The sequence below is a fragment of the Salvelinus fontinalis genome, chromosome 32 (assembly GCF_029448725.1).
Source record: "Salvelinus fontinalis isolate EN_2023a chromosome 32, ASM2944872v1, whole genome shotgun sequence".
Classification (NCBI taxonomy): domain Eukaryota; kingdom Metazoa; phylum Chordata; class Actinopteri; order Salmoniformes; family Salmonidae; genus Salvelinus; species Salvelinus fontinalis.
In genome coordinates this window covers 45,788,654-45,814,003 of record NC_074696.1, presented here as the reverse complement: position 1 = coordinate 45,814,003, position 25,350 = coordinate 45,788,654, and the positions used below count along the sequence as shown (strand labels likewise).

The window sequence follows — 25,350 nt, the reverse complement described above, 5'->3', positions numbered from 1 at the left end:
CTGGATCCTTTCAAAGCATTATAAGGCTGCATGTAGACAATTACTATTCAATGACCCGAGCCCAGCTCAGTTAATCCCTACCATTGTGTCTGAGATATCATAATGCTTTAGCAAATGTACATTATACCAGGGACATTGGTAGACAATGTAAGTAACCTAATTTATGTCCCTCTAACTGCCCTGAATGCCTCTGCTAATCCTACATCTATGCAGTAATCATGTGCCTATGAACCAGACATGCAGTTAGCACTGAGGCGGAGTGCCCAAGTAGGAAGTCCACTGTGTGCAGCTCCGCCTGCACTAGCATAAATAACATGAGACAATCTACTTCTGCTAACCTTCCCAGTAAAGCAATGAAAACAAGCAAGCATCCCAGAAAAGTGCTCAAAATAGCCCACGTTAACATTAATACGTAGCTTTAGAAACAAGGTTCATGAAATGAATAACTTGCTACTAACAGATGACATTCATATTCTGACTCTCAGAAACTCAGACAATACAGTCGTAGCAATACAATGTTATAACATTTACAGAAAAGACAGAAATAAGTGGTGGAGGTGTTGCTGTTTATATTCAGACCCGCATTCCTGTAAAGATTAGAGAGGATCTCATGTTAAATATTGTTGTTTCATCTGCCTTTCACCCACAATTGTATGTGATAAACAGAGGTATATTTTCTGGGGGATTTAAATATTGACTGGCTTTCATCAACCTGCCCACTCAAGAAAATGCTTCAAACTGTAAACAGTGCCTGCAACCTGGTTCAGGTTATCAGTCAAATTACCAGGGTAGTTACAAACAGCACAGGAATGAAATCGTCAACATATATTGTTTACATCTTTACTAACGCTGTAGAAATGTTCTTGAAAGCAGTATCCAGATCCATCGGCTGTAGTGATCACAATATAGTAGCAATATCAGACTAGATCAATGCGAGAAAATCTGGTACTTGCCGGTAAAAAAGAGAATGAGGGTGAAGATCCAGAGTGTGGTGAAAGAGTTCCTTGTTAAAGTGCTACAGATCCCAGATCAAAGCCAACTTAAACAGTGTTTCGGATAGAGAGGACAGCGATACGATTGCTCAGTCATTGACAAATTTGCATTCTTTAAGGATAAAATGGGTTAAACCCTGGGCAAAAGACTCGCCGACACGAAAATAGGCATTAATTATCAGTCCCCGAAGTAAATTGCAAATGGGGCAAAGTTCTGTACCCACTCTTCAAAGTGAATAAACTAAAAGGGAAATGTGTAACTCTTGTAGTCGCTAAACTATACATTGATAACCAACTGTTCCGAGACTACTATATGGTTATTCTAAAAAACACAAATACTACAAAGTTCGCATAGTCAAATAATGAAACACCCAATACTATTGGCATTGTAATAAAAAAACATGCAACAATTGATAAAGATATAACCTACAAATACACTATACCATTCAAGATAGTTATCTTGTAAAATAATTTGTATTCAACTGTTATTTATAAATAGATAAGACAGCATTAGAAGAAGAAAATACAATTATTGGAATTATACATCTTCAAATAGATGGAAGGAACTCGAACACAAATGTTCTCAAAAGCCCAATATTAGGTAGGAATCAACATGGTAGAGAAAACACAGCAAACAGAGGACATAGAACGCACAGTATGTGGGTATGTGCGGGTGTGTATGTGTGGTTTTGTGTTCGGAAAAGTGTGGTGAGTTGAGTGAAAAATAAGTGCTTGCAAATTCCAGAGCCCATCTGTGTCTGCCAGCAGCAGTTGTGACAGAGTTTAAATTTTTTTGCTGTTATGGGATATACATTTTAAAATAATTACAAATATAGTCCATTTATTTATTGGCCTATCATGATGGAACAGTCCCCAACCCTATACCCTAGAGACCCACCTAAAAGTAATCTGTTTTATAGGCCAACCGCAAGTAGCCTATACGCAGCCAAGACAGAAAGATAAACGCGGTCAGACCCACTAAAGCAACAACGCCCCCTCAAGAGTCTGAGCCTGCCTGGCAGGGTTGGTCCAGCAAAGCCAAAGCCTCCGGGTGGGTGAGCATAATATACAAGGAATTTCTCAAAGCTGCTAATGAAAACCTTGACGACCTTGTATTTGTCACGTTGTATAAAAGGATTGGAGACAGGCGCAGGAATACGTAATAGGTTTTTTTTAATACTCCACCCAAAAATACAACATGCCATGAAAGGCACGGGGTACAAAGTCCAAAACAAACACGTATACAAAAACACAGGGATATAACCGAAACAAAAGAGCGAGGTTAAACCTCTAATAAATACACGGGACGAGACCCGTAATAACAAGTGCACAACAATACACGGGACATGACCCGTAATAACAAGACCACAAAACACGAAAGCCGAAACAACAAAGCACAGGTACTCACAAGACCAACTGACATGGGAACAATAACTGACAACACAATGGTGAACAGGGAGCACATACTACATGCAATTACTAATCAGGGGAATTGTAATCAGGTGTGTGTAATGAGACAGTTCAGTGACGCCTAGAGGCCAATCTAGGGTTACTCCGATTTACAATCTAGGGTTACTCTAAGCAGTTTAGTCATCTCAACTTGCTCAATTTCCACATTATTTTTTACAAGATTTAGTTGAGATTTAGTGTTTAGTGAATGTTTTGTCCAAAATACAATGCTTTTAGTCTTAGAAATATTTAGGGCTAACTTATTCTTTGCCACCCACTCTGAAACTAACTGCAACTCTTTGTTAAGCGTTGCATTTATTTCAGTCGCTGTAATAGCTGACGTGTATAGTGTTGTACCTAGCCTGTGGGAATCCCAGTGTAGACCCCTACCCAGGTAGTGGTAAAGCTGGCAACACTAGCTGCAGGAACTCTTGGGGAGGGGGTCACACTCGGATAATCAGAATCAGAGAAATTATTGTGCCCCTGGTGGCACAAAATAATGAAAAGGTCTTAATGCTCAGAGACCCTTGGGAAAATGGTCACAGCTTGTGTGTGTTTCAGGGGAAAGGGGTGTATATGAGCTCCATCAACTAGGACTTGACATTGGTTAAGCAAATCTCCCCTTTCTTGCTCAATTTAGCAATTTTGAAGCCTTCTCTTGAGTTGGGCGTGGGGATGGAACAACTGTTTAACACCTGAATGGCGCCGGTGAGGATGGCTGACGTTTTACGTGCTCCTAACCAACTGTGTTATTTTGTTCATTTTTTCCCTTTGTTTGTAAATTACTTTGAAACTTATTTTGTACATAATGTTGCTGCTACCAGCTCTTATGACCGAAAATAACTTCTGGACATCAGAACAGCGATTACTCACCACGAACTGGTAGAGTAATCCGATCAGTTGCTAATCTAGTTTGTTGGTGATGTGGACACCAAGGATCTTGAAGCTCTCAACCTGCTCCACAATCTTGGCATTCTCTCAACCAGCTACACCTGGAATGCTTTTCCAACAGGAGTTTTTCCAATAGGAGTTTCCACATATGCTGAGCCCTTGTTGGCTGCTTTTCCTTCACTCTGCGGTCCAACTCATCCCAAACCATCTCAATTGGGTTGATGATTGTGGAGGCCAGGTCATCTAATTCAGCTCTCCATTGGGTCATTGTCCTGTTGAAAAACAAATAATAGTCCCACAAAGCACAAACCAGATGGGATGGCATATCGCTGCACAATGAGCCTTCAGAGCCTTTTAAATGTGTCTCTGTCCAGTGTCTGTTCTTTTTCCCATCTTAATCTTTTCTTTTTATTGGCCATTCTGAGATATGGCATTTTCTTTGCAACTCTGACTAGAAGGCCAGCATCCCGGAGTCGCGTCTTCACTGTTGACGTTGAGACTGGTGTTTTGCGAGTACTATTTAATGAAGCTGTCTGTTGAGGACTTGTGAGGCGTCTGTTTCTCAAACTAGTCACTCTAATGTACTTGTCCTCTTGCTACTCTTTCTATTTTGGTTAGGGCCAGTTTGCGCTAATCTGTGAAGTGAGTATTACACAGCGTTGTACGAGATTTTCAGTTTCTTGGCAATTTCTCGCATGGAATAGCCTTCATTTCTCAGAACAAAAATAGACTGACGAGTTTCAGAGGAAAGTTCTTTGTTTCTGGCCATTTTGAGCCTGTAATCGAACCCATAAATGCTGATGCTCCAGACACTCACCTAGTCTAAAGAAGGCTAGTTTTATTGCTTCTTTAATCAGGACAACAGTTTTTAGCTGTGCTAACATAATTGCAAAAGGGTTTTCTAATGATCAATCAGCCTTTTAAATTGATAAACTTAGCTAACACAATGTGTCATTGGAACACAGGAGTGATGGTTGCTGATAATGGGCCTCTGTACGCCTATGTAGATATTCCATGTTAAATCTGACGTTTCCAGCTACAAAACTCATTTACAACAACAATGTCTACACTGTATTTCTGATCAATTTGATGTTATTTTAATGGACAAAATATTAGCTTTTTTTTCAAATTTCTAAGTGACCCCAAACTTTTGAACAGTAGTGTATATATATTTTTTTAAATCATAGAAATGCTACCAAAATAATTTACTGAAACTTTTTACAAATGACGGAGTCAGCCATGATTCACCAAACAATATTTTGTAAGAGGAAGCATAGTTCTTTAAGCATAATGTTTTAGTTTCAGTTTCCTCCATCTCCACTAGGCAAAGTTATTTGTTTCTAATATCTTGCCTCTTGTTGCTTCTTTGTTTCAATGTGAACGAAGATAGACATCTGTAGATAGGTATCATAAAGAAAGCTGGGCCTGAGATTTTAATTTTAATTTCCACAACACAATGTAAAAATATCAAACATTTTGAGGAATTTCATTCTGAACACAGGCATGCATAGCAACACATTAACAATGTATTTTTTTTACATTGGAATGATCACAACCTTCATTGAAAACACTCAAACATTTTATCAACAATTCATCAAATCAGACAAAATAAATATATTAATTCACTCTCATAATACTGCAATAGAGATAAAAAAAGGAGAAAAAAATCAACAGAGGTACACTTTAAAAAAAAAAGTTTTGTAAACCAAACATTTAAATGAATATACAATTTACACATTAAGTACATGACAAAGTTCTACAGTGAAATTTAACATCAACAAACATGTGCTCATTCCAAAAACAGTATTATTTGTATCACTTCATGATGGTAAACGACCTAAAACTCAATAATAATCTGTATGGATAGACTAGTGCTTGTGAGTCTTTTCAACCAAAGAGTTTTTGTTGAACATCTCTTCATAATCAATACAAATGCATTCAAAAGTCAACAATTCTCTGTGCGTATGACACAAGGTTTTAGAATTAACATTGTTTTTCAATTAAATATATATTAAAATCTTAATACAATAAATACATCACAAAGATGGCAGAAAATATGACAACTTTTTTGTCCAACAAACATTGCATTTTGCTATCAAACTGAAGGGAGATGGTACTCTTGATTGTTCACCAGCAGTGCTGTATTTAACCTGTGTGTGGCAGGTTTAAGAGGAGAGAGACTGGCCACTGAACCACAGTCATTTGACGTGCTCGGCGGTGTGTGACGAGCAGTAGAACTTCTTGTGTGTTATGAAGTTGGACAGGTTGTTGAACTGGATGTCGCAGGGGAGGCAGTATTTGACACTACACTTTGTTGCCTGGATGGAGCCGTTAAGGCCTCTTTTCACACAGGAAGGTGGTACATCCTCTGTCTTAGATTGTGCTGGGGAGGATAAGGATGAGGAAGTGCTCTTCTTGGAGTTGACACTGACAGGACTCTCTGAATCTGACAAGGATGATACGTGGCTGTCTGGGAGATGGGAGTTCACAAGCTTGTTGTCTTGGAGTGTGTTCTCTGTGTCTATGACCATGTCCTCAGGCTCCTGGGGGCCATTTTGAGGCAAAACACCTTGTGTTTCCTGGTAGCCATCAGGCATAGGCTGATCTTTTTCCACCTCACTCCCTTCATTGGGGCGTTGTCTCAGCTCGCTGAGCTCTCTCTGCATCACCACTGTACCTGTGGTGTAGTCGGCAGGCTTGATTCTATAAAAGATTGAAATATGTTCGTCAAGTCTCATTTTTTAAAATAAAAGAGGGCTAAATTCTTGGGACAGAAACTCATCCGTGCTTTCCTCTTTGATGACAGCAAGCTGATCCCCATTGGTGCTACCTATTTGCAAGAACACCTCGCGGGCTCCATTGGTAACACTTTTACCCAAGTTTGTATCATTGTCATCTACTGGGTTGTTAAACCCTCCTCTTTTTACGACCGCAGATGTTTTGCGATCTGGAGCAGTGACTGGGCAAGAGCTCCGTTTGTGTGCAAGGTAGTCTTCCACTTTGTTGAAGCTGATCTTGCACACTGTGCACTCGTGATAGTCCATGAGTCTTTTATGGGTGGTATAGAATTTACCAGGGCTTGATGATGAACACGTTTTACTGAGATCAATAGCGTTATCCAGTTCATCTTGTGCTATGGCGTTGCACTTAGATATCAGAGCTGATTTAGTGAAAGGGAGATTAGCCTCTGGATGCTTAGGAACCATGCCAAGGAACATGTTGTATATGGGGTGAAGCTGTTTACCGAATAGCTCCCTTGGGTCTTGGCACATGCCTGGTCCTCCAGTGGATGCTATCCCAAAGTAATGTGGATGGTGATTCATGGAAGACCTCTGTTGTTCGTGGTTGGGAATGTTCATTTTGAAGTTCTTCTTCCGTTTCCGTGAACGCACCGTTCTCTGGGTGGCAGGCAGTTTGTTGCTTTGCGCTCGTTTCATGAGTGGGTCATGTCGCGTGGCGCAGTAATACTGCTTGTGAACCATATAGGTCTCTGTACGACTGAAGGTGATCTTACAGGGCTCGCACGTTGTCTTGTTAGGGTCTAAGATTTCTGTCTTAGGCGTTTGAGATGCTTTGGGACTTGTCACGTCTGCCTGTATGGAGGGGTTGTCATCTGTTCTGGTGGGGATGGAAGGGTTCTTCACAGTACCTGGGAGCTCAGCCTGTACCTGTGCCTTCCCCTCCCCAATGGTGAACAGGTCTAGTCCTGACAGGTTCAGGCACGGGGAAGTGAGATGACTGTTGGGGTCAGATAGATGACCCTGACTCATGTTCAGGCTGCCCAACCCACCCAATCCCCCACTTTTAGGGCTCCCTGTGTCAGTCACTTTGTCCAGGACACTGGTGTAATCATGTGGCTTAGCCACATGTTGCCAACCACTATTACAGTAGTGCTTTTTATGAATTAAGTAGTTGTCCAAGTTCCCGAAAGTGATGTTGCATTCGAAACACATGGCCCCTTTGGGGACAAGGGTGCTGTACATGACATGAGCGGGGTAGTGGTTAGTACCTACATGCCTCAGTCTATGGTGGACCAACTCAGACATCTTAGCCAGGATCTCCGAGGCCTGGGGGGCAGCTCGTAAGTCCTGTGAGTAGGGGAAATGGGATAAGAACAGCCCCATGGGGAAAGCAGCGGGGACCATGTTGTTCTGGATGGACGAGGATGCCTGGCGAGGGCTAGAGGGCTCCAATTTGACACTGTAAGAGAAACTGTGTCTGTGGATCTCGTGGTGCTTGTCCAGTTCCCTAGGGGAGGTGAAGCTGAAGTGGCAGTGGGAGCACCGGTAGCCTGTCTGAGACAAGTGGGAGAGAATGTGCTTCTGGAGGCTGGGGAGAGAGTCCGCTGTGTGGTCAAACTCTGTGCATTTCATTGTGCCGTCTCCAGTGGACACCGCCGCCTCCACTTTAGCACCTAGGAATGAGATTATAAAGGCATTTTAGATTGTTAATATATTCACACTATTAGTTAGAAGGGTAAGGTTAGGGTACAATAATGTTCCCCGGGATACAAAAAGATGACTGTTCAGTACTTTTTAGGGTACATGTGTGGATAAAGAGTATAAGGGTACATTTCGGTACCCAATATTTGAAATATAAAAGGTACAATAACCTCACTCTCACAAGAAGGGGTACAGTGTGAAGGTATATTTCTATACTTTGTACCCTCAGTGCCCACCATAAGGTCCAATGATACATTTCTGCCACCTAAAAGGTGACTAACGGTTTTGTCACTTGGTTGGCACCCTAAAAAGGCACATTTGTACCATAATCATTATCATATTTCCCATCATGCTCTACTGCAGGTAGATATTTTTACAATTGTTTTTAATATCTGTGTTTTTGCATGTACATTGGTTAATCTTAAGCTACACACAGAGTTGGGAATCAAGTACAGGGAGTGATGTGTTTTAATAAATAAACAAAACAATAAACACGAAACACAAACAACGCACCGACATGAAACAGAGTCAATAACACCTGAGGAAAGAACCAAGGGGAGTGACAGATATAGGGAAGATAATCAAGGAGGTTAAGGAGTTCAAGTAAGTGTCATTGCAGGTGTGCAAGATGATGGTGACAGGTGTGCGGGATAATCAGCAGCCTGATGACCTAGAGGCCGGAGAGGGAGTATACGTGACAGATAAATAAGATACATTTATTTTTAGCACCCGTTACTGAAATTCTGGTAACTTTCCCAGGTTTTCCAGTAATCACAGGTGGTAGATTACTGGAACGAGAGGAAATAAACAGGAAATCCTTCAACCAGGATTTCTTGGAAATCTGGGAATGTTACTGGAATTTTCCAACCTTATTTGAAGGCCTGATGTGGCCTCTAAACCATGGGTTTCAGGCTACTGTATTAGGGTAAAACTGACAGTGCAGCAATATCTAACATGTAACAATTCCACAACAACTACCGAGTACACACAAATCTAAGTAAAGGAATGGAATAAGAATATATACATATAAAAATATGGATGAGCAATGACATAATGGCATAAGAAAGATGCAATAGATGGTACAAAATACAGTATATAAATATGAGATGAGTGATGCAAGATATGTCAACATTATTAAAGTGGCATTATTAAAGTGACTAGTGATCCATTTATTAAAGTGGCCAATGATTTCAAGTCTGTATGTAGGCAGCAGCCTCTCTGTGTTAGCGATGGCAGTTTAACAATCGGATGGCCTTGAGATAGAAGCTGTTTTTCAGTCTCTCGGTCCCTGCTTTGATGCACCTGTACTGACCTCCCCTTCTGGATGGTAGTGGGGTGAACAAGTAGTGGCTCGGGTGGTTGTTGTCCTTGATGATCTTTTTGGCCCTCCTGTGACATCGGGTGCTGTAGGTTTCCTGGAGGGCAAGTAGTTTTCCCCCGGTGTGCAGACCGCACTACCCTCTGGAGAGCCTTGCGGTTGTGGGCGGTGCAGTTGCCATACCAGGCGGTGATACAGCCTGACAGGATGCTCTCAATTGTGCATCTGTAAAGGTTTGTCAGGGTTTCGGGTGACAAGACAAATTTCTTCAGCCTCCGGAGGTTGAAGAGGCGCCTTCTTTACCACACTGTCTGTGTGGGTGGACCATTTCAGTTTGTCCGTGACGAGGATGAGGAACTTGCTGGAACACTGGTCTGCGTGCACTACGCCCGGCCCGCCACAGGAGTCGCTAGTGCGAGGAACTTAAAACGTTCTACCTCCTCCACTGCTGTCCCGTCGATGTGGATAAGGGGGTGCTCTGCTGTTTCCGGAAGTCCACGATCATCTCCTTTGTTGTGTTGACATTCCTGACACCCAACTCCAACTGCCCTCACCTACTCATGTAGGTTGTCTTGTTGTTGTTGGTAATCAAGCCCACTACTGTTGTGTCATCTGCAAACTTGAGAGGTGTGCATGGCCACACAGTCATGGGTGAACAGGGAGGGGGCTGAGAACGCACCCTTGTGGGGTCCCAGTGTTGAGGATCAGCGAATTGGAGGCCTTTTTTTTTACCCTTTTTTCTCCCCAATTTCGTGGTATCCAATTGGTAGTAGTTACAGTCTTGTCTCATCGCTGCAACTCCCGCACGTACTCGGAAGAGGCAAAGGTCGAGAGCCATGTGTCCTCCGATACACAACCCAACCTAGCCGCACTGCTTCTTGACACAACCCACATCCAACCCAGAAGCCAGCCGCACCAATGTGTCGGAGGAAACACCGTACACCTGGCGACCTGGTCTGTGTGCACTACGCCCGGCCCGCAACAGGAGTCGCTAGTGCGCGATGAGACAAGGATTTACCTGCCGGCCAAACCCTCCCTAACCCGGACGACGCTGGGCCAATTGTGCATCGCCCCATGCACCTCCCGGTCACGGCCGGCTGCGACAGAGCCTGGGCTCGAACCCAGAATCTCTGGTGGCACAGCTAGCACTGGGATGCAGTGCCTTAGACCACTTCGCCACCTGGGAGGCCCCTGAGGTGTTGTTTCCTACCTACACTACCTGTGTGCGGCCCATCAGGAAGACCAGGACCCAATTGCACAGGGCAGGGTTGAGACTCAGGGCCTCAAGCTTAATGATGAGCTTGGAGGGTACTATGGGGTTGAATGCTTAGCTATAGTCAATGAACAGCATTCTTACATAGGTATTCCTCTTGTCCAGATGGGATAGGGCAGTGTGATGGCGATTGCATCATCTGTGGACCTATTGGGGCGGTAAGCAAATTTAAGTGGGTCTAGGGTGACAGGTGAGGTGGAGGTGATACAATCCTTGACTAGTCTCTCAAAGCACTTCATGATGACAGAAGTGAATGCTACGGGGTGGTAGTCATTTAGTTCAGTTACTTTTGCCTTCTTGGGTACTGGAACAATGTTGGCCATCTTGAAGCATGTGGGGACAGCAGACTGGGATAGGGAGAGATTGAATGTGTTCGTAAACACACCAGCCAGCTGGTATGCGTATGCTCTGAGGACGCGGCTAGGGATGCCGTCTAGGCCGGCAGCCTTGCGAGGGTTAACGCGTTTAAATGTCTTACTCACATCGGCCACGGATAAGGAGAGCTCACAGTCCTTGGTAGCAGTTGGTGGCACTGTATTATCCTCAAAGCGGGAAAAGGTGTTTAGTTTGTCTGGAAGCAAGACGTCGGTGTCCGTGACGTGGCTGGTTTTCCTCTTGTAGTCCGTGATTGTCTGTAGACCCTGCCACATGCGTCTCATGTCTGAGTCGTTGAATTGCGACCCCACTTTGTCTCTATATTGACATTTCACTTGTTTGATTGCGTTGCATAGGGAATAACTACACTGTTTGTATTGGCCATATTTCCAGTCACCTTTTGATGGTTAAATGTGGTGAGTCGCGCATTCAGTTTTGCGCGAATGTCACCATCTATCCATGGCTTCTGGGTAGGGTAGGTTTAAAAAGTCAGAGTAGGTAAAACATCTCCATGCACTTCCTTATAAACTCACTCACCCAATCAACGTATACATCGACATTATTTTCTGAGGCTACCCGGAACATGTCACATTCTGCGTGATCAAAACAATCTTGAAGAGTGGGTTCCGATTGGTCAGACCAGCGTTGAATAGTCCATAGCACGGGTACATCCTGTTTGAGTTCCTGACAATAGGAAGGGAGGAGCAAAATGGGGTCAACATCAGATTTGGCAAAAGGAGGGTGGGGGAGGGCTTTGTATGCATCGCGGAAGTTAAGACTAGCAGTGGTCCAGTGTTTTATCAGCACGAGTGCAACAGTCAATATGCTGATACAATTTAGGTAGCCTTGTTCTAAAATTTGGGAGGAATTCTAGGTCAGGTGATCAAAGGGACTTGAGTTCCTGTATGTTGGCTGTATCGACTCCGAGAGCCATGTTTCCGTGAAAGAGAGTATGTTACAATCCCTGATGTCTCTCTGGAAAGCAACCCTTGCCCTAATTTCATCTACCTTGTTATCTAGAGACTGGACATTAGCGAGTAATATACTTGGAAGCGGTGGGTGGTGCGCGCACCATCGAAGTCTGACCAGAAGGCTGCTCCGTCTGCCTCTTCTCCGGTGGCATTGTTTTGTGTCAGCTTCTGGAGTCAGTTCAAATGCCCTGGGTGGTTTGGACAAAGGATCCGCTTCGGGAAAGTTGTATTCCTGGTTGTAGTGCTGGTAAGTTGACATCGCTCTGATATCCAATAGTTCTTCCCGGCTGTATGTAATAACACTTTATATTTTCTGGGCTAACAATGTAAGAAATAATACATTAAAATACTAAATACTGCAAGGTTTCCTAAGGACTAGAAGCGAGGCAGCCCTCTGTTGGCGCTATGCGGTCAGATGGCGAGCGGTTGCCATACCAGTTGGTGGTGCAACTGGTCAGGATGCTCTCGATGATGCAGCTGTTGAACTTTTTGAGGATCTGGGGACCCATGCCAAGTCTTTTCAGTCTCCTGAGGGGGAAAAGGTGTTGTCATGCCCTCTTAGTGACTGTCTTGGTGTGTTTGGACCATGATAGTTTTTTGGTGATTTGGACACCAAGGAACTTGAAACTCTTGACCGGCTCCACTTCAGTACCGTTGATTTTAAATGGGGACCTTTTCAGCCCTCCTTTTCCTATAGTCCACGATCAGCTCCTTTGTCTTGCTCACACTGAGGGAGAGGTTGTTTTCCTGGCACCACACTGCCAGGGTCACGCCCTGACCTTAGAGAGCTTTTTATGTCTCTATTTTGGGTTTGGTCAGGGTGTGATTTGGGTGGGCATTCTATGTTCTATTTTCTATGTTTTTGTATTTCTTTGTTTTGGCCGGGTATGGTTCTCAATCAGGAACAGCAGTCTATCATTGTCTCTGATTGGGAACCATACTTAGGTAGCCCTTTTCCCTCCTTTCTGTGTGGGAAGTTAACTTTGTTTGTGGCACATAGCCCATACGTTTCCCTGCATTAAAGTTCCCGGCAACTAGGAGTGCTACCTGTGGGTGAGTGTTTTCTTGTTTGCTTATGGTGAAATACAGCTCATTCAATGCTGTCTTAGTGCCAGCATGTAAAGAGCTATGAAAAATACAGATGAAAACTCTCTTGGTAGATAGTGTGGTCAACAGCTTATCATGAGAAACTCTACCTCAGGTGAGCAATAGCTCGAGACTTCCATAGATATCGTGCACCAGCTGTTATTTACAATAATACATAGCTACTGTTACTGTTCTTTGCTACTGTTGTATCAATATGTTTTGACCATGACTGTTTACAATCCAGGGTTACTCCAATCAGTTTAGTCACCTTAACCTGTTAGGCGGGCTGTCCCGACATCTGTACATTTATGACAACATCCAGCTCAAGTGCAGGGCGCGAAATTCAAAATCAATTTTTTTTAAATATTTAACTTTCACACATTAACAAGTCCAATACAGCATTTGAAAGATAAACATCTTGTCAATCCAGCCAACATGTCCGATTTTTTAAATGTTTTACAGAGAAAACACCACATATATTTATGTTAGCTCACCACCAAATAAAAAAGAGGACAGACATTTTTCACAGCACAAGTAGGATGCAAGTAGCATGCACAAGCCAACCTAACTAACCTAGAACCAACCTAAATAACCTAGAAAAAACTACCTCAGATGACAGTCCTATAACATGTTACACAATAAATCTATGTTTTGTTAAAAAAAATTGCATATTTTAGCTATAAATCAGTTTTACATTACTGCTACCATATAGCTACAGTCAGAAATCGCACGGGAGTAGCCAGAGAAAATACAGACACCAACGTCAACTACTAATTACACATCATAAAACATTTCAGAAAAATATATGGTGGATAGCTAATGAAAGACAAAGATCTTGTGAACAGAGCCAATATTTCCGATTTTTGAAGTGTTTTACAGCGAAAACACAATATATCGTTATATTAGCTTACTACATTAGCTAGCACACAGCAGCATTGATTCTAGTCGAACGGTAGCATAGCACAGTTCGACAGATATATGAAAAAGCATCCCAAATTGGGTCCTTATCTTTGTTGATCTTCCATCAGAATGTTCTCCAAGGGGTCCTTTGTTCAGAAACGTCTTTATTTAGATCCAGAACGAATGATTTCCCTCTTGAATTAGCAAGCACACTGGCAGTGCGACGCTAACCTCTCCATCTTGACAAAATTCTTGCGTCGCATCACGTCTAAAGTCCAGAATAAATTTCAATAATATAATTAAACTATATTGAAAAAACATACTTTAGGATGATATTGTGACATGTATCAAATAAAATCGAAGCCGGAGATCATATTCACCTTTAAAGAGCGTTTTCCAGGAGCCGAGTACAGGTCCTACTTCGCGCCCAGAAAAAAAAAATAAAGTGCGCAAGTCTCACTCCAAGAGGTTGTGTTCAGTCCCTGGACGAGATATTCAAGTCCTTTCTGCTCTCACTTCCGCATGACACCCAGGGGAAGGCGTATGACGTGTTTCTACAGTCCTAAGTGACATGCCCTTTTATAGACAAGGTCTTGAAGAGAGACATCGATGTTGGAAATCTCACTTCCGGATAGGAAATGGGCTGTAAAAATAGTTCTGTTCCACTTAGAGAAATAATTCAAACGTTTTTAGAAACTAGAGACTGTTTTCTATCCAATAGTAGTAATAATATGCATATTGTAAGAGCAAAAATTGATTAAGAGGCCGTTTGAAAATGGGCACATTTTCCAGTTTTTCAATACGCCCCTGCAGCCATAAGAAGTTTTAAACCGATCCATCAACTAAATCTTATAATGAATAATGTGGAAATTGAGCACGTTAAGTGAATGATTTATCCAAAATACAATGCTTTTAGTTTTGGACTTATTCCACCTATTCTGAAACTAACTGCAGCTCTTTGTTAAGTGTCACAGTCATTTTATTCACTGTAGTAGCTGACGTGTATAGTGTTGAGTCATCCGCATACAAAGACACACTGGCTTTACTCAAAGCCAGTGACATGTCGTTAGTAAAGATTGAAAAAAGTAAGAGGCCTAGACAGCTGCCATGGGGAATTGCTGATTCTACTTGGATGATGTTGATGAGGATTCCATTAAAGAACACCCTCTGTGTTTAAGTTAGACAGGTAACCCTTTATCCACAATCTAGCAGGGGGTGTAAAGCCATAACACATGTTATGTTTTTCCAGCAGCAGACTATGATCGATAATGTCAAAAGCTGCACTGAAGTCTAACAAAACATCCCCCATAATCTTTTTTTATCATCAATTCCTCTCAGCCAATCATCAGTCTCGTGTCTTTGGCTATGCCGGATTAAGTGATATGACATGCTATTTTATAAAATCCTTTCTCCGTAATTAATATTACTTGATTGAGCTACTCATGTAAATGTAATTAACTAGAAAATCGGGGCACCACAAAATAATATTTATAGAGCTGTTATCTTCCGAATAAACTATAATAAAGACCTAGTAATATTTTACATCAATAGCAGTCAATATTAATCGTCACCTTATTTCAGTCTCATCTGAAAATTGTAAATTCTTGGTTATCTTCACGAACCCTGGCTAACAAGTTGAATCAGCAATACAAAATTGGGTTTAATTATTTATTTACTAAATGCCTAACTAATCACACAGAATTACATATACACAGAATGAATCATACCTTGATTACAAATTATGTCATAAATGAAAATGTCCCTAGCGGACAGAGCAGATATGACAGCTGGTTACACAAAGGAAAATGGGTTGGGTTTGAGTTGAAAGAGCGGGAAGACTGAAGAACAAAGGGAGAAGCGATGTCTCTATCGGGCCGTAGGCAGCTACTCTATCGTAAATACAGAATCTTGTGCATTCTAAATTACCTGCCCATTTGGAAAAGGAAAATGCAATAAATATTTACTCTGAGCTGCGCTTCGGTAGTTTAGTGGTAGATGGAAGGCCGTGTTGCCCAACAGAGTCCTTTGTCCTTTGAAGAATGTCTCTGCTGGTAAATTGGATACGTTGTAGTAATGTTGTTGTGTGGTAGACGGGATACTCTGTCTGTTTTTTCCTAGTCCACGTTTGCAGCTGCTGTTGCTATGTCAACGGCTAGGAGGTATCACTTCTTTAGTGAATAAGAGTTCAAAGTTCATACCATTCGCAACCAAAGCTCACGCTGAGGTTGGCGTCGTTCTGTAGTTATTAGCTGAACAATTCTGACATCGAATCGTCATCCTAATGTACCCGGAACAGCAAGTTATTTGCCCTTTTAACGCAGAGGCTGCAGGCCTCGCATACTTGGAACAGGAGGTTACATTTTCGTCAAGGCTTTATATAGTGGAAGGAGAAGGGTGTGTCTTCATAGTTTTATAACCCATGTCCCTTCACAGGGGCGGGCCACTGATTGAGCAGAGCCCTAACCGTATGAAAACCCAAATCTCTCATTTGGAAGCTACATTTCATCTCTTCACCAATAATTTAATATTCAAACATTTAAATTGCCCAACAATTCATGTGAATCTGATAACTCTAATGTGTAGACTTTCCACTAGATTTTGTCATCTTATCATTGATTAGAATGTCTCAGATGACAACCAAACTGACATCATATTCATTAAGTACCAACCCATATGTTCAACTGGTCGGATTACCAAAATATGGTTCATTTCCTTCCACCTTCTGATGTTCCCAGAATCTCTATGTTAACCAAGGGATTTTCAAATGTCACATCAGTAGGGTAGAGAGAGGAAAAATGGGGGAGAGGTATTTATGACTGTCATAAACCTACCCCCAGGCCAACGTCATGACATCAGTCATTCGTGTATGCGCTGTGCTTGTTGAATGGCCTTCCTTATTAGTGTGCTGAAAGTCTTGTAAATTTGTTTACTGTAAAATAGCATTGTATCTGGTGAAACACTATTTTTTCCAGAAGTTTACTAAAGGTTGGTAACAGGCTGATTGGCCTGCCATTTGAGCCAGTAAAGGGGGCTTTACTATTCTTAGGTCGCAGAATACATTTTGCTTCCCTCCAGGCCTGAGGGCACAAACTTTCTAGTTGGCTTAAATTGAAGATATTGCAAATAGGAGTGGCAATTTCTTCCACTATTATCCTCGGTAATTTTCCATCCAGGTTGTCAGACCCCAGTGGTTTGTCATTGTTGAACAATAATTTTGGAATTCAAAAGTACAATTCTTGTCTTTCATAATTTGGTCAGATCTACCTGTTGCTGGCATGTCATGCCTAAATTTCCTAATCTTGCCAATTAAAAATTATTTAAGTAGGTGGCAATATCAGTGGGTTTTGTGATGAATGAGCCATCTGATTCAGTGAATGATGGAACCAAGTTTGCCTTTTTTTCCCATAATATTTCATTTAAGGTGCTCCAAAGCTTTTTACTATCAATCTTTATATAATTTATTTTTGTTACATAGTATAGTTCATTGTTCTTTTTATTTAGTCGCATGATTTCTGACTTCCAGTACGTTTGCCAATCAGTTGTGCTGACAGACTTATTTGCCTTACCTTTTACCTCATCCCTAACAACCATACAATTTTTCAATTCCTCATCAATACACGGGGATTTAACAATTTTTACAGCCATTTTCTTTATGGGTACATGCTTATTAGTAACTGGAATAAGAAATTTCATAAATGTGTCAAGTGCAGCGTCTGGTTGCTCCTCATTACACAACACAGACCAGAAAATGTTCTTTACATCATCAACATATGAATCATTACACAATATTAGGCCCAGCCTTTGGAACTTTGGTTTTCCTAGATATTGCTACTATATTGTGATCACTACATCCTATGGTTTTGGATACTGCATTAAAACACATTTCTGCAGCATTAGTAAAGATGTGATCAATACATGTTGATGATTTCATTCCTGTGCTGTTTGTAACTACCCTGGTAGGTTGACTGATAACCTGAACCAGGTTGCAGGCACTGGTTACAGTTTTTTCTTGTATGGGCAGCTTGATGAAAGCCAGTCAATATTAACATTTTAAATATACTTCTCTGTTTATATCACATACAGTATCAAGCATTTCACACATATTATCCAGATACTGACTGTAAGCACTTGGTAGTCTATAGCAGCTTCCCACAAGAATGGGCTTTAGGTGAGGCTGTCACGAATCCCGCCGAGGATGGTGCCTCTTCCTGTTCGGGCGGGGCTCGGCGGTCGTCGTCACCGGCCTACTAGCTGCCATCGTTTCTTTCGTTTTGGTTTCTGTTAATTTGGGCTGATTGGGTGCACCTGTTTTAGTTTAGGTTGGTTGGGTAGGATATTTAAGGTTAGGTAGCCCGCTGGCTGTTGTGCGGGCTTACTTACTGTTACGTTGGTGTAGGATTCTTGTAGTGGATTTGTATTAGTTTCCTCGGAACAGTTTAGTCTGGTGTTATTTGGACTTTTCTGATGTGCCCGTATGTGTTAGGGCAGGATTTCCCGTGTATTGGAAAATAAATCCACGTACCTTAACTGTGCTCTCTGCGTTTGACTCCATTCCACCCAACACTCCTAGAAGCTCTGACAGAAGCCCGCACCACCTATGGAGTCAGCAGGAGCCACGACCACCCCTCTCCCAACTATGGAGGAGCGTGTCCAGCATCATACAGCTGTACTTCAGCGTATCGGATCAGCGATGGACATGATGATGGAGAGGATGGAACGATGGGAGAGGAGTGGTCTCCCGACGCCCCCTACAGCTCCCCTGCAGACGACACAACCCACTCCCACAGGGTCATCGGCTGGGACCAGCTCTTTGCGTCTCACCCCACCGAAGGAGTACGATGGAGCAGCGGCTGGTTGCCAGGGGTTTTTGCTCCAGCTTGAGCTATACCTGGCTACCGTGCGTCCGACTCCCTCGGAGGAAGAGAGGGTAAGCCTCCTTGTCTCCTGTTTATCGGGGAGAGCCCTGGACTAGGCCAACGCGGTATGGAACAGCCCAGACTCTGCTCGGGACCATTATGCAGAGTTCACCCGTCGGTTTCGGGCTGTGTTCGACCACCCACCAGAGGGCCGAGCGGCGGGTGAGCGTCTGTTCCACCTGAGACAGGAGACGAGGAGCGCCCAGGAGTTCGCTTTAGAGTTCCGGACTTTGGCTGCTGGAGCGGGGTGGAATGACAGGGCCTTAATAGATCATTACCGTTGTAGCCTTCGGGAGGACGTCCGTCGGGAGCTAGCTTGTCGGGACACCACACTATCTCTAGATGAACTGATCGACATGTCGATTCGACTGGATAACCTGCTAGCTGCCCGCGGGCGTTCAGAGGGGGTCCTGTCCATTCCACCTCCCAGCTCTCCCGCTCCAACTCCAATGGAGTTGGGAGGAGCTGCATCTAGGGGGACCGGAGGAGGTGGCTCTTCCTGCACCTACTGTGGCCGGAGAGGACACACTTCGGACCGGTGCTGGAGGAGTCCATCTGGGAGTCGGGATGGCAGGCGGAATACTCCTCGGCCACCTCAGGTGAGTAGGCACAAGACTCACCCAGAGCTCCCTGTAGGTCATATGTTTTTGGTTATTTTTTTCCCTGCGTTTTTCCCCTCTCTTCAGCATAAGGCGCTAGTCGACTCAGGCGCAGCTGGGAGTTTTATGGATCGCGGACTCGCCCGTAGGTTGGGTATTCCGTTGGTGCAGATAGACCCTCCTTTCCCTGTGCACTCCCTAGATAGCCGACCGTTAGGGTCAGGACTGGTCAGGGAGGCCACGATTCCGCTGGACATGGTAACCCAGGGGAATCATAGGGAGCAGATCAGTTTTTACCTTATTGATTCACCTGGTTTTCCAGTGGTATTGGGGATTCCCTGGCTAGCCATTCACAATCCCCTCATTTCCTGGCGACAGGGAGCTCTTCAGGGGTGGTCAGACGAGTGTTCAGGTAGGTGTGTGGGAGTTTCCATCGGTGCCACATCGGTGGAGAGTTCAGACCAGGTTTCCACTGTGCGCATTCCCCCAGAATATGCCGATTTGGCTATCGCTTTTAGTAAGAAGGAAGCGACTAAATTACCCCCTCATCGACGGTGGGATTGCGTGATAAACCTTCAGGAGAACGCTGCACTTCCCAGGAGTCACGTGTACCCTTTGTCACAGGAGGAGACGTTGGCTATGGAGACATATGTCACGGAAGCTCTGGGACAGGGGTTCATTCGGCCCTCCATGTCACCCGCTTCCTCGAGTTTCTTTTTTGTGAGAAAAAAGGAGGGAGGACTGCGTCCGTGCATTGATTATCGAGGTCTAAACTCAATCACAGTGGGATTTAGTTATCCACTACCTCTTATCGCTACGGCGATGGAATCATTCCACGGAGCGCGTTTTTTCACAAAACTGGATCTCAGGAGCGCGTATAATCTGGTGCGTATTCGGGGAGGAGACGAGTGGAAAACAGCGTTTAGTACCACATCAGGCCACTATGAGTACCTCGTCATGCCGTATGGGTTAAAGAATGCTCCAGCCGTTTTCCAATCCTTTGTAGATGAGATTCTCAGAGACTTGCAGGGGCTGGGTGTGGTAGTATATATTGATGACATCTTGATCTATTCGGCCACACGCGCTGCTCATGTCTCCTTGGTGCGCAGGGTGCTTGGGCGACTGCTGGAGCATGACTTATACGTCAAGGCTGAGAAATGTGTGTTCTCCAAACCAGCCGTTTCCTTCCTGGGTTATCGCATTTCCACCTCGGGGGTGAGGATGGAGTGTGACCGCGTAAACGCCGTGCGTAATTGGCCGACTCCAACCACGGTAAAGGAGGTGCAGCGGTTTTTAGGGTTTGCCAATTACTACCGGAGGTTTATCCGGGGTTTTGGTCAAGTGGCGGCACCAATTACCTCACTGCTAAAGGGGGGGCCGGTGCGTTTACGGTGGTCGGCTGAAGCAGATGGAGCCTTCAGCCAGTTGAAGGCAAGGTTTACTGAAGCTCCCGTGTTGGCGCATCCGGACCCTTCGTTAGCGTTCATAGTGGAGGTGGATGCGTCCGAGGCTGGTGTTGGAGCCGTGCTATCCCAGCGCTCGGGCGCGCCACCGAAGCTCCGTCCCTGTGCTTTTTTTTCTAAGAAGCTGGAGCCGGCGGAGCGGAACTATGATGTGGGGGATCGGGAGTTACTAGCTATGGTAAAAGCCCTGAAAGTGTGGAGACACTGGCTTGAGGGGGCCAAATACCCTTTTCTCATCTGGACTGACCACCGAAATCTGGAGTATATCCGAGAGGCGAAGAGACTGAGTCCGCGTCAGGCTAGGTGGGCCATGTTTTTTACTCGTTTTAGATTTAAGATCTCTTACCGACCAGGTTCCCTTAACACCAAGGCTGACGCGCTGTCACGTCTGTATGACACGGATGACCGGTCCATCGATCCGACTCCCATCCTTCCAGCCTCGTGTCTGGTGGCCCCGGTGGTATGGGAGGTGGACGCGGACATCGAGCGGGCGTTAAGGGTAGAACCTGTGCCATCCCAGTGTCCTACTGGCCGTAAGTACGTACCGCTTGGTGTTCGTGATCGTTTGATTCGGTGGGCTCATACACTACCTTCTTCGGGTCATCCGGGGATTGAGAGAACAGTGCGGGATCTTAGGAGGAAATACTGGTGGCCCACCTTGGCTAAGGACGTGAGACTCTATGTCTCTTCCTGCTCGGTATGCGCACAGAGTAAGGCTCCTAGGCACCTACCGAGAGGGAAGTTACAACCCCTCCCGGTTCCACAACGGCCATGGTCTCATTTATCGGTAGATTTCCTGACTGATCTTCCTCCTTCTCAGGGGAACACTACCGTTTTGGTCGTTGTGGATCGGTTTTCTAAGTCCTGTCGTCTCCTTCCATTGCCTGGTCTCCCTACGGCCCTACAGACTGCGGAGGCTCTTTTTACTCATGTCTTCCGGCATTACGGGGTGCCAGAGGACATCGTATCTGATCGAGGTCCCCAGTTCACGTCCCGGGTATGGAGGGCGTTTATGGAGCGTCTGGGGGTCTCGGTCAGCCTTACCTCTGGGTATCACCCTGAAAGTAATGGGCAGGTAGAACGGGTGAACCAGGAAGTGGGTAGGTTTCTGAGGTCGTATTGCCAGGACCGGCCTGGAGAATGGGCAAGGTATGTTCCGTGGGCGGAGTTGGCCCAGAATTCACTCCGCCACTCCTCAACTAACATGTCGCCATTCGAGTGCGTATTGGGGTACCAGCCGGTCCTGGCTCCATGGCATCAGAGCCAGACCGAAGCTCCTGCGGTGGAGGAGTGGGTCCAGCGCTCTAGAGAGACCTGGCGGGCAGTCCAGGCCTCTCTCAGGCAGGCCAGTGAGCGTCAGAAGAGGAGCGCTGACCGCCACCGCAGTGAGGCCCCTGTGTTCGCACCAGGGGACAGGGTCTGGCTCTCGACCCGAAACCTGCCCCTCCGCCTGCCCTGCCGGAAGCTGGGGCCGCAGTGTGTAGGGCCATTTAAAGTCCTGAGGAGGATAAACGAGGTGTGTTATAGATTACAACTCCCCTCTTATTATCGTATTAACCCCTCGTTTCATGTGTCTCTCCTCAGGCCGGTGGTAGCTGGTCCCCTTCAGGAAGGTGAGGTGCCGGAGGTCCCTCCGCCCCCTCTGGATATCGAGGGGTCCCCGGCGTACGCTGTACGAGCTATTCTGGACTCGAGACGCCGGGTGAGGGGCCTGCAGTACCTCGTTGACTGGGAGGGGTACGGTCCGGAGGAGAGGTGCTGGGTACCTGGGAAGGATATTTTAGATCCTTCCCTCTTGGCTGATTTCCACCGTCGCCACCCGGATTGTCCTGCGCCTCGCCCTCCGGGTCGTCCTCGAGGCCGGGGTCGGCGCGCTGCGGGAGCCGCGCGTCAGGGGGGGGGTACTGTCACGAATCCCGCCGAGGATGGTGCCTCTTCCTGTTCGGGCGGGGCTCGGCGGTCGTCGTCACCGGCCTACTAGCTGCCATCGTTTCTTTCGTTTTGGTTTCTGTTAATTTGGGCTGATTGGGTGCACCTGTTTTAGTTTAGGTTGGTTGGGTAGGATATTTAAGGTTAGGTAGCCCGCTGGCTGTTGTGCGGGCTTACTTACTGTTACGTTGGTGTAGGATTCTTGTAGTGGATTTGTATTAGTTTCCTCGGAACAGTTTAGTCTGGTGTTATTTGGACTTTTCTGATGTGCCCGTATGTGTTAGGGCAGGATTTCCCGTGTATTGGAAAATAAATCCACGTACCTTAACTGTGCTCTCTGCGTTTGACTCCATTCCACCCAACACTCCTAGAAGCTCTGACAGAGGCAGATGAACCTGTAGCCATACTACTTCAACGGTATTTAAGCATGTCCCAGTTTAGGTCACCTAGCAGCACGAGCTCAGAAGATAGATGGGGGACAATCAATTCACATATATGGTGTCCAGGGCACAGCTGGGGGCAGAGGGTGGTCTATAGCAAGCGGCAACGGTGAGAGACTTGTTTCTGGAAAGGTGAATTTTTAGAAGTAGAAGCTTGAATTGTTTTGGTACAGACCTGGATAGTAAGACAGAACTCTGCAGGCTATCTCTGCAGTAGATTGCAACACCGCCCCCTTTGGCAGTTCTATCTTGGCGGAAAATGTTATAGTTAGGGATGGAAGTTTGGTGGTTTTTGGTGGTCTTCCTAAGCCAGGATTCAGACACGGCTAAGACATCCGGGTTGGCAGAATGTGCTAAAGCAGTGAATAAAGCAAATTTAGGGAGTAGGCTTCTAATGTTAACTTCTTTGGTATAGGGGGCAGCATTTTCACTTTTGGATGAATTTCGTGCCCATAGGGAACTGCCTCCTACTCTGTCCCACATGCTAATATATGCATATTATTATTACTATTGGATAGAAAACACTCTGAAGTTTCTAAAACTGTTTGAATGATGTCTGTGAGTATAACAGAACTCATATGGCAGGCAAAAACCTGAGAAAAAATCCAAACAGGAAGTGAAAAATCTGAGAGTGGTCATTGTTAAAGTCATCGCCTGTTCAATTCCCTGTAATATATGGATCTGTTTGCACTTCATATGCCTTCCACTAGATGTCAACAGTCAGTAGAACGTGGAATGAAGCTTATGCTGTGTTGTGGGACCGGATGGGAGGGGAATGAGTCAGTGGTCTGGCAGATTGCCAGTTCTTGGTCGCGCGCTTTCCTCATTATATCGTCTTGCGTTCCATTACTTATAGAGTCTGAAAAGGTTGGAACTCCGGTTGGAACCTTATTGATATAAATGATAACAACATCCTGAAGATTGATTCTCTACTTACTTTGACCAGTTTATTCGACCTGGAAAATAACTTTTTGAAGTTTTCGTCCGACGTTTGCCTGCATCTGCGCGAGCGTTTGGACACGTGCACTACACATGCTAGTAAAATTAGCTAATTGGACATAAGTAATGGACATTATCGAACAAAACAACGATTTATTGTGGAACTGTCACGATCGTCTTCCTGTGAGAGATTGGACCAAGGCGCAGCGTGTGCAAAATACATCTTCTTTTATTTCAGAAGAGAGAAACAACAAGAAACTAACAACTATACACAAACTAACAAAATAACAAACTGACGACCGTGAAGCTATACAGACAAATAGTGCTGACACAAACACTACACATAGACAATTACCCACAAACAGCTAAAGCCTATGGCTGCCTTAAATATGGCTCCCAATCAGAGACAACAATAACCAGCTGTCTGATTGAGAACCAATTCAGGCAACCATAGACTTTCCTAGACACCTACACTGAACACTAACCCATCTACTCTATTTAACCCCCTAAACCATACAACACCCTAGACAATACAAACACACACAAACTTCCCCATGTCACACCCTGACCTAACTAAAATAATAATGAAAACAAAGATAACTAAGGCCAGGGTGTGACATAAACCCCCCTTAAGGTGCGAACTCCGGGCGCACCAGCATAAAGTCTAGGGGAGGGTCTGGGTGGGCGTCTGTCCACGGTGGCGGCTCTGGCACTGGTCGTGGTCCCCACCCCACCATAGTGACTACCCGCTTTCGTAGCTTCCTCCAAATGGCCACCCTCCACATTAACCCCACTGGATTAAGGGGCAGCACCGGACTAAGGGGCAGCACCGGACTAAGGGGCAGCACCGGACTAAGGGGCAGCACCGGACTAAGGGGCAGCACCGGACTAAGGGGCAGCACCGGACTAAGGGGCAGCACCGGACTAAGGGGCAGCACCGGACTAAGGGGCAGCACCAGGATAAGCGGCAGCACCAGGATAAGGGGCAGCTCCGGACTGAGGGACGGCAGCTCCGGACTGAGGGACGGATCCTGGCTGGCTGGCTCTGGCGGATCCTGGCTGGCTGGCGGATCCTGGCTGGCTGGCTCTGGCGGATCCTGGCTGGATGACGGCTCTGGCGGATCCTGGCTGGATGACGGCTCTGGCGGATCCTGGCTGGACGGCTCATGGCTGGCTGACGGATCTGGCTGCTCATGGCTGGCTGACGGATCTGGCTGCTCATGGCTGGCTGACGGATCTGGCTGCTCATGGTTGGCTGACGGATCTGGCTGCTCATGGCTGGCTGACGGATCTGGCTGCTCATGGCTGGCTGACGGATCTGGCTGCTCATGGCTGGCTGACGGATCTGGCTGATCCTGTCTGGCGGA

At 45.3% G+C, this 25,350-nt stretch overlaps 1 protein-coding gene across 2 annotated transcripts in view; it reads right to left on the bottom strand.

Moving 5' to 3' along the window:
• Positions 1 to 2,148: 2,148 nt before the first annotated feature.
• Positions 2,149 to 25,350, bottom strand: part of LOC129831471 (zinc finger protein ZFPM2-like) — a 121,456-nt gene continuing 98,254 nt past the window's right edge. For both annotated transcript variants that reach the window (XM_055894878.1, XM_055894879.1), the window contains one exon: positions 2,149 to 7,746. In XM_055894878.1, coding sequence (XP_055750853.1) covers positions 6,074 to 7,746 — 1,673 coding nt within the window. In that variant the 3' untranslated portion in view covers positions 2,149 to 6,073. The remainder of the gene's footprint in view (positions 7,747 to 25,350) is intronic.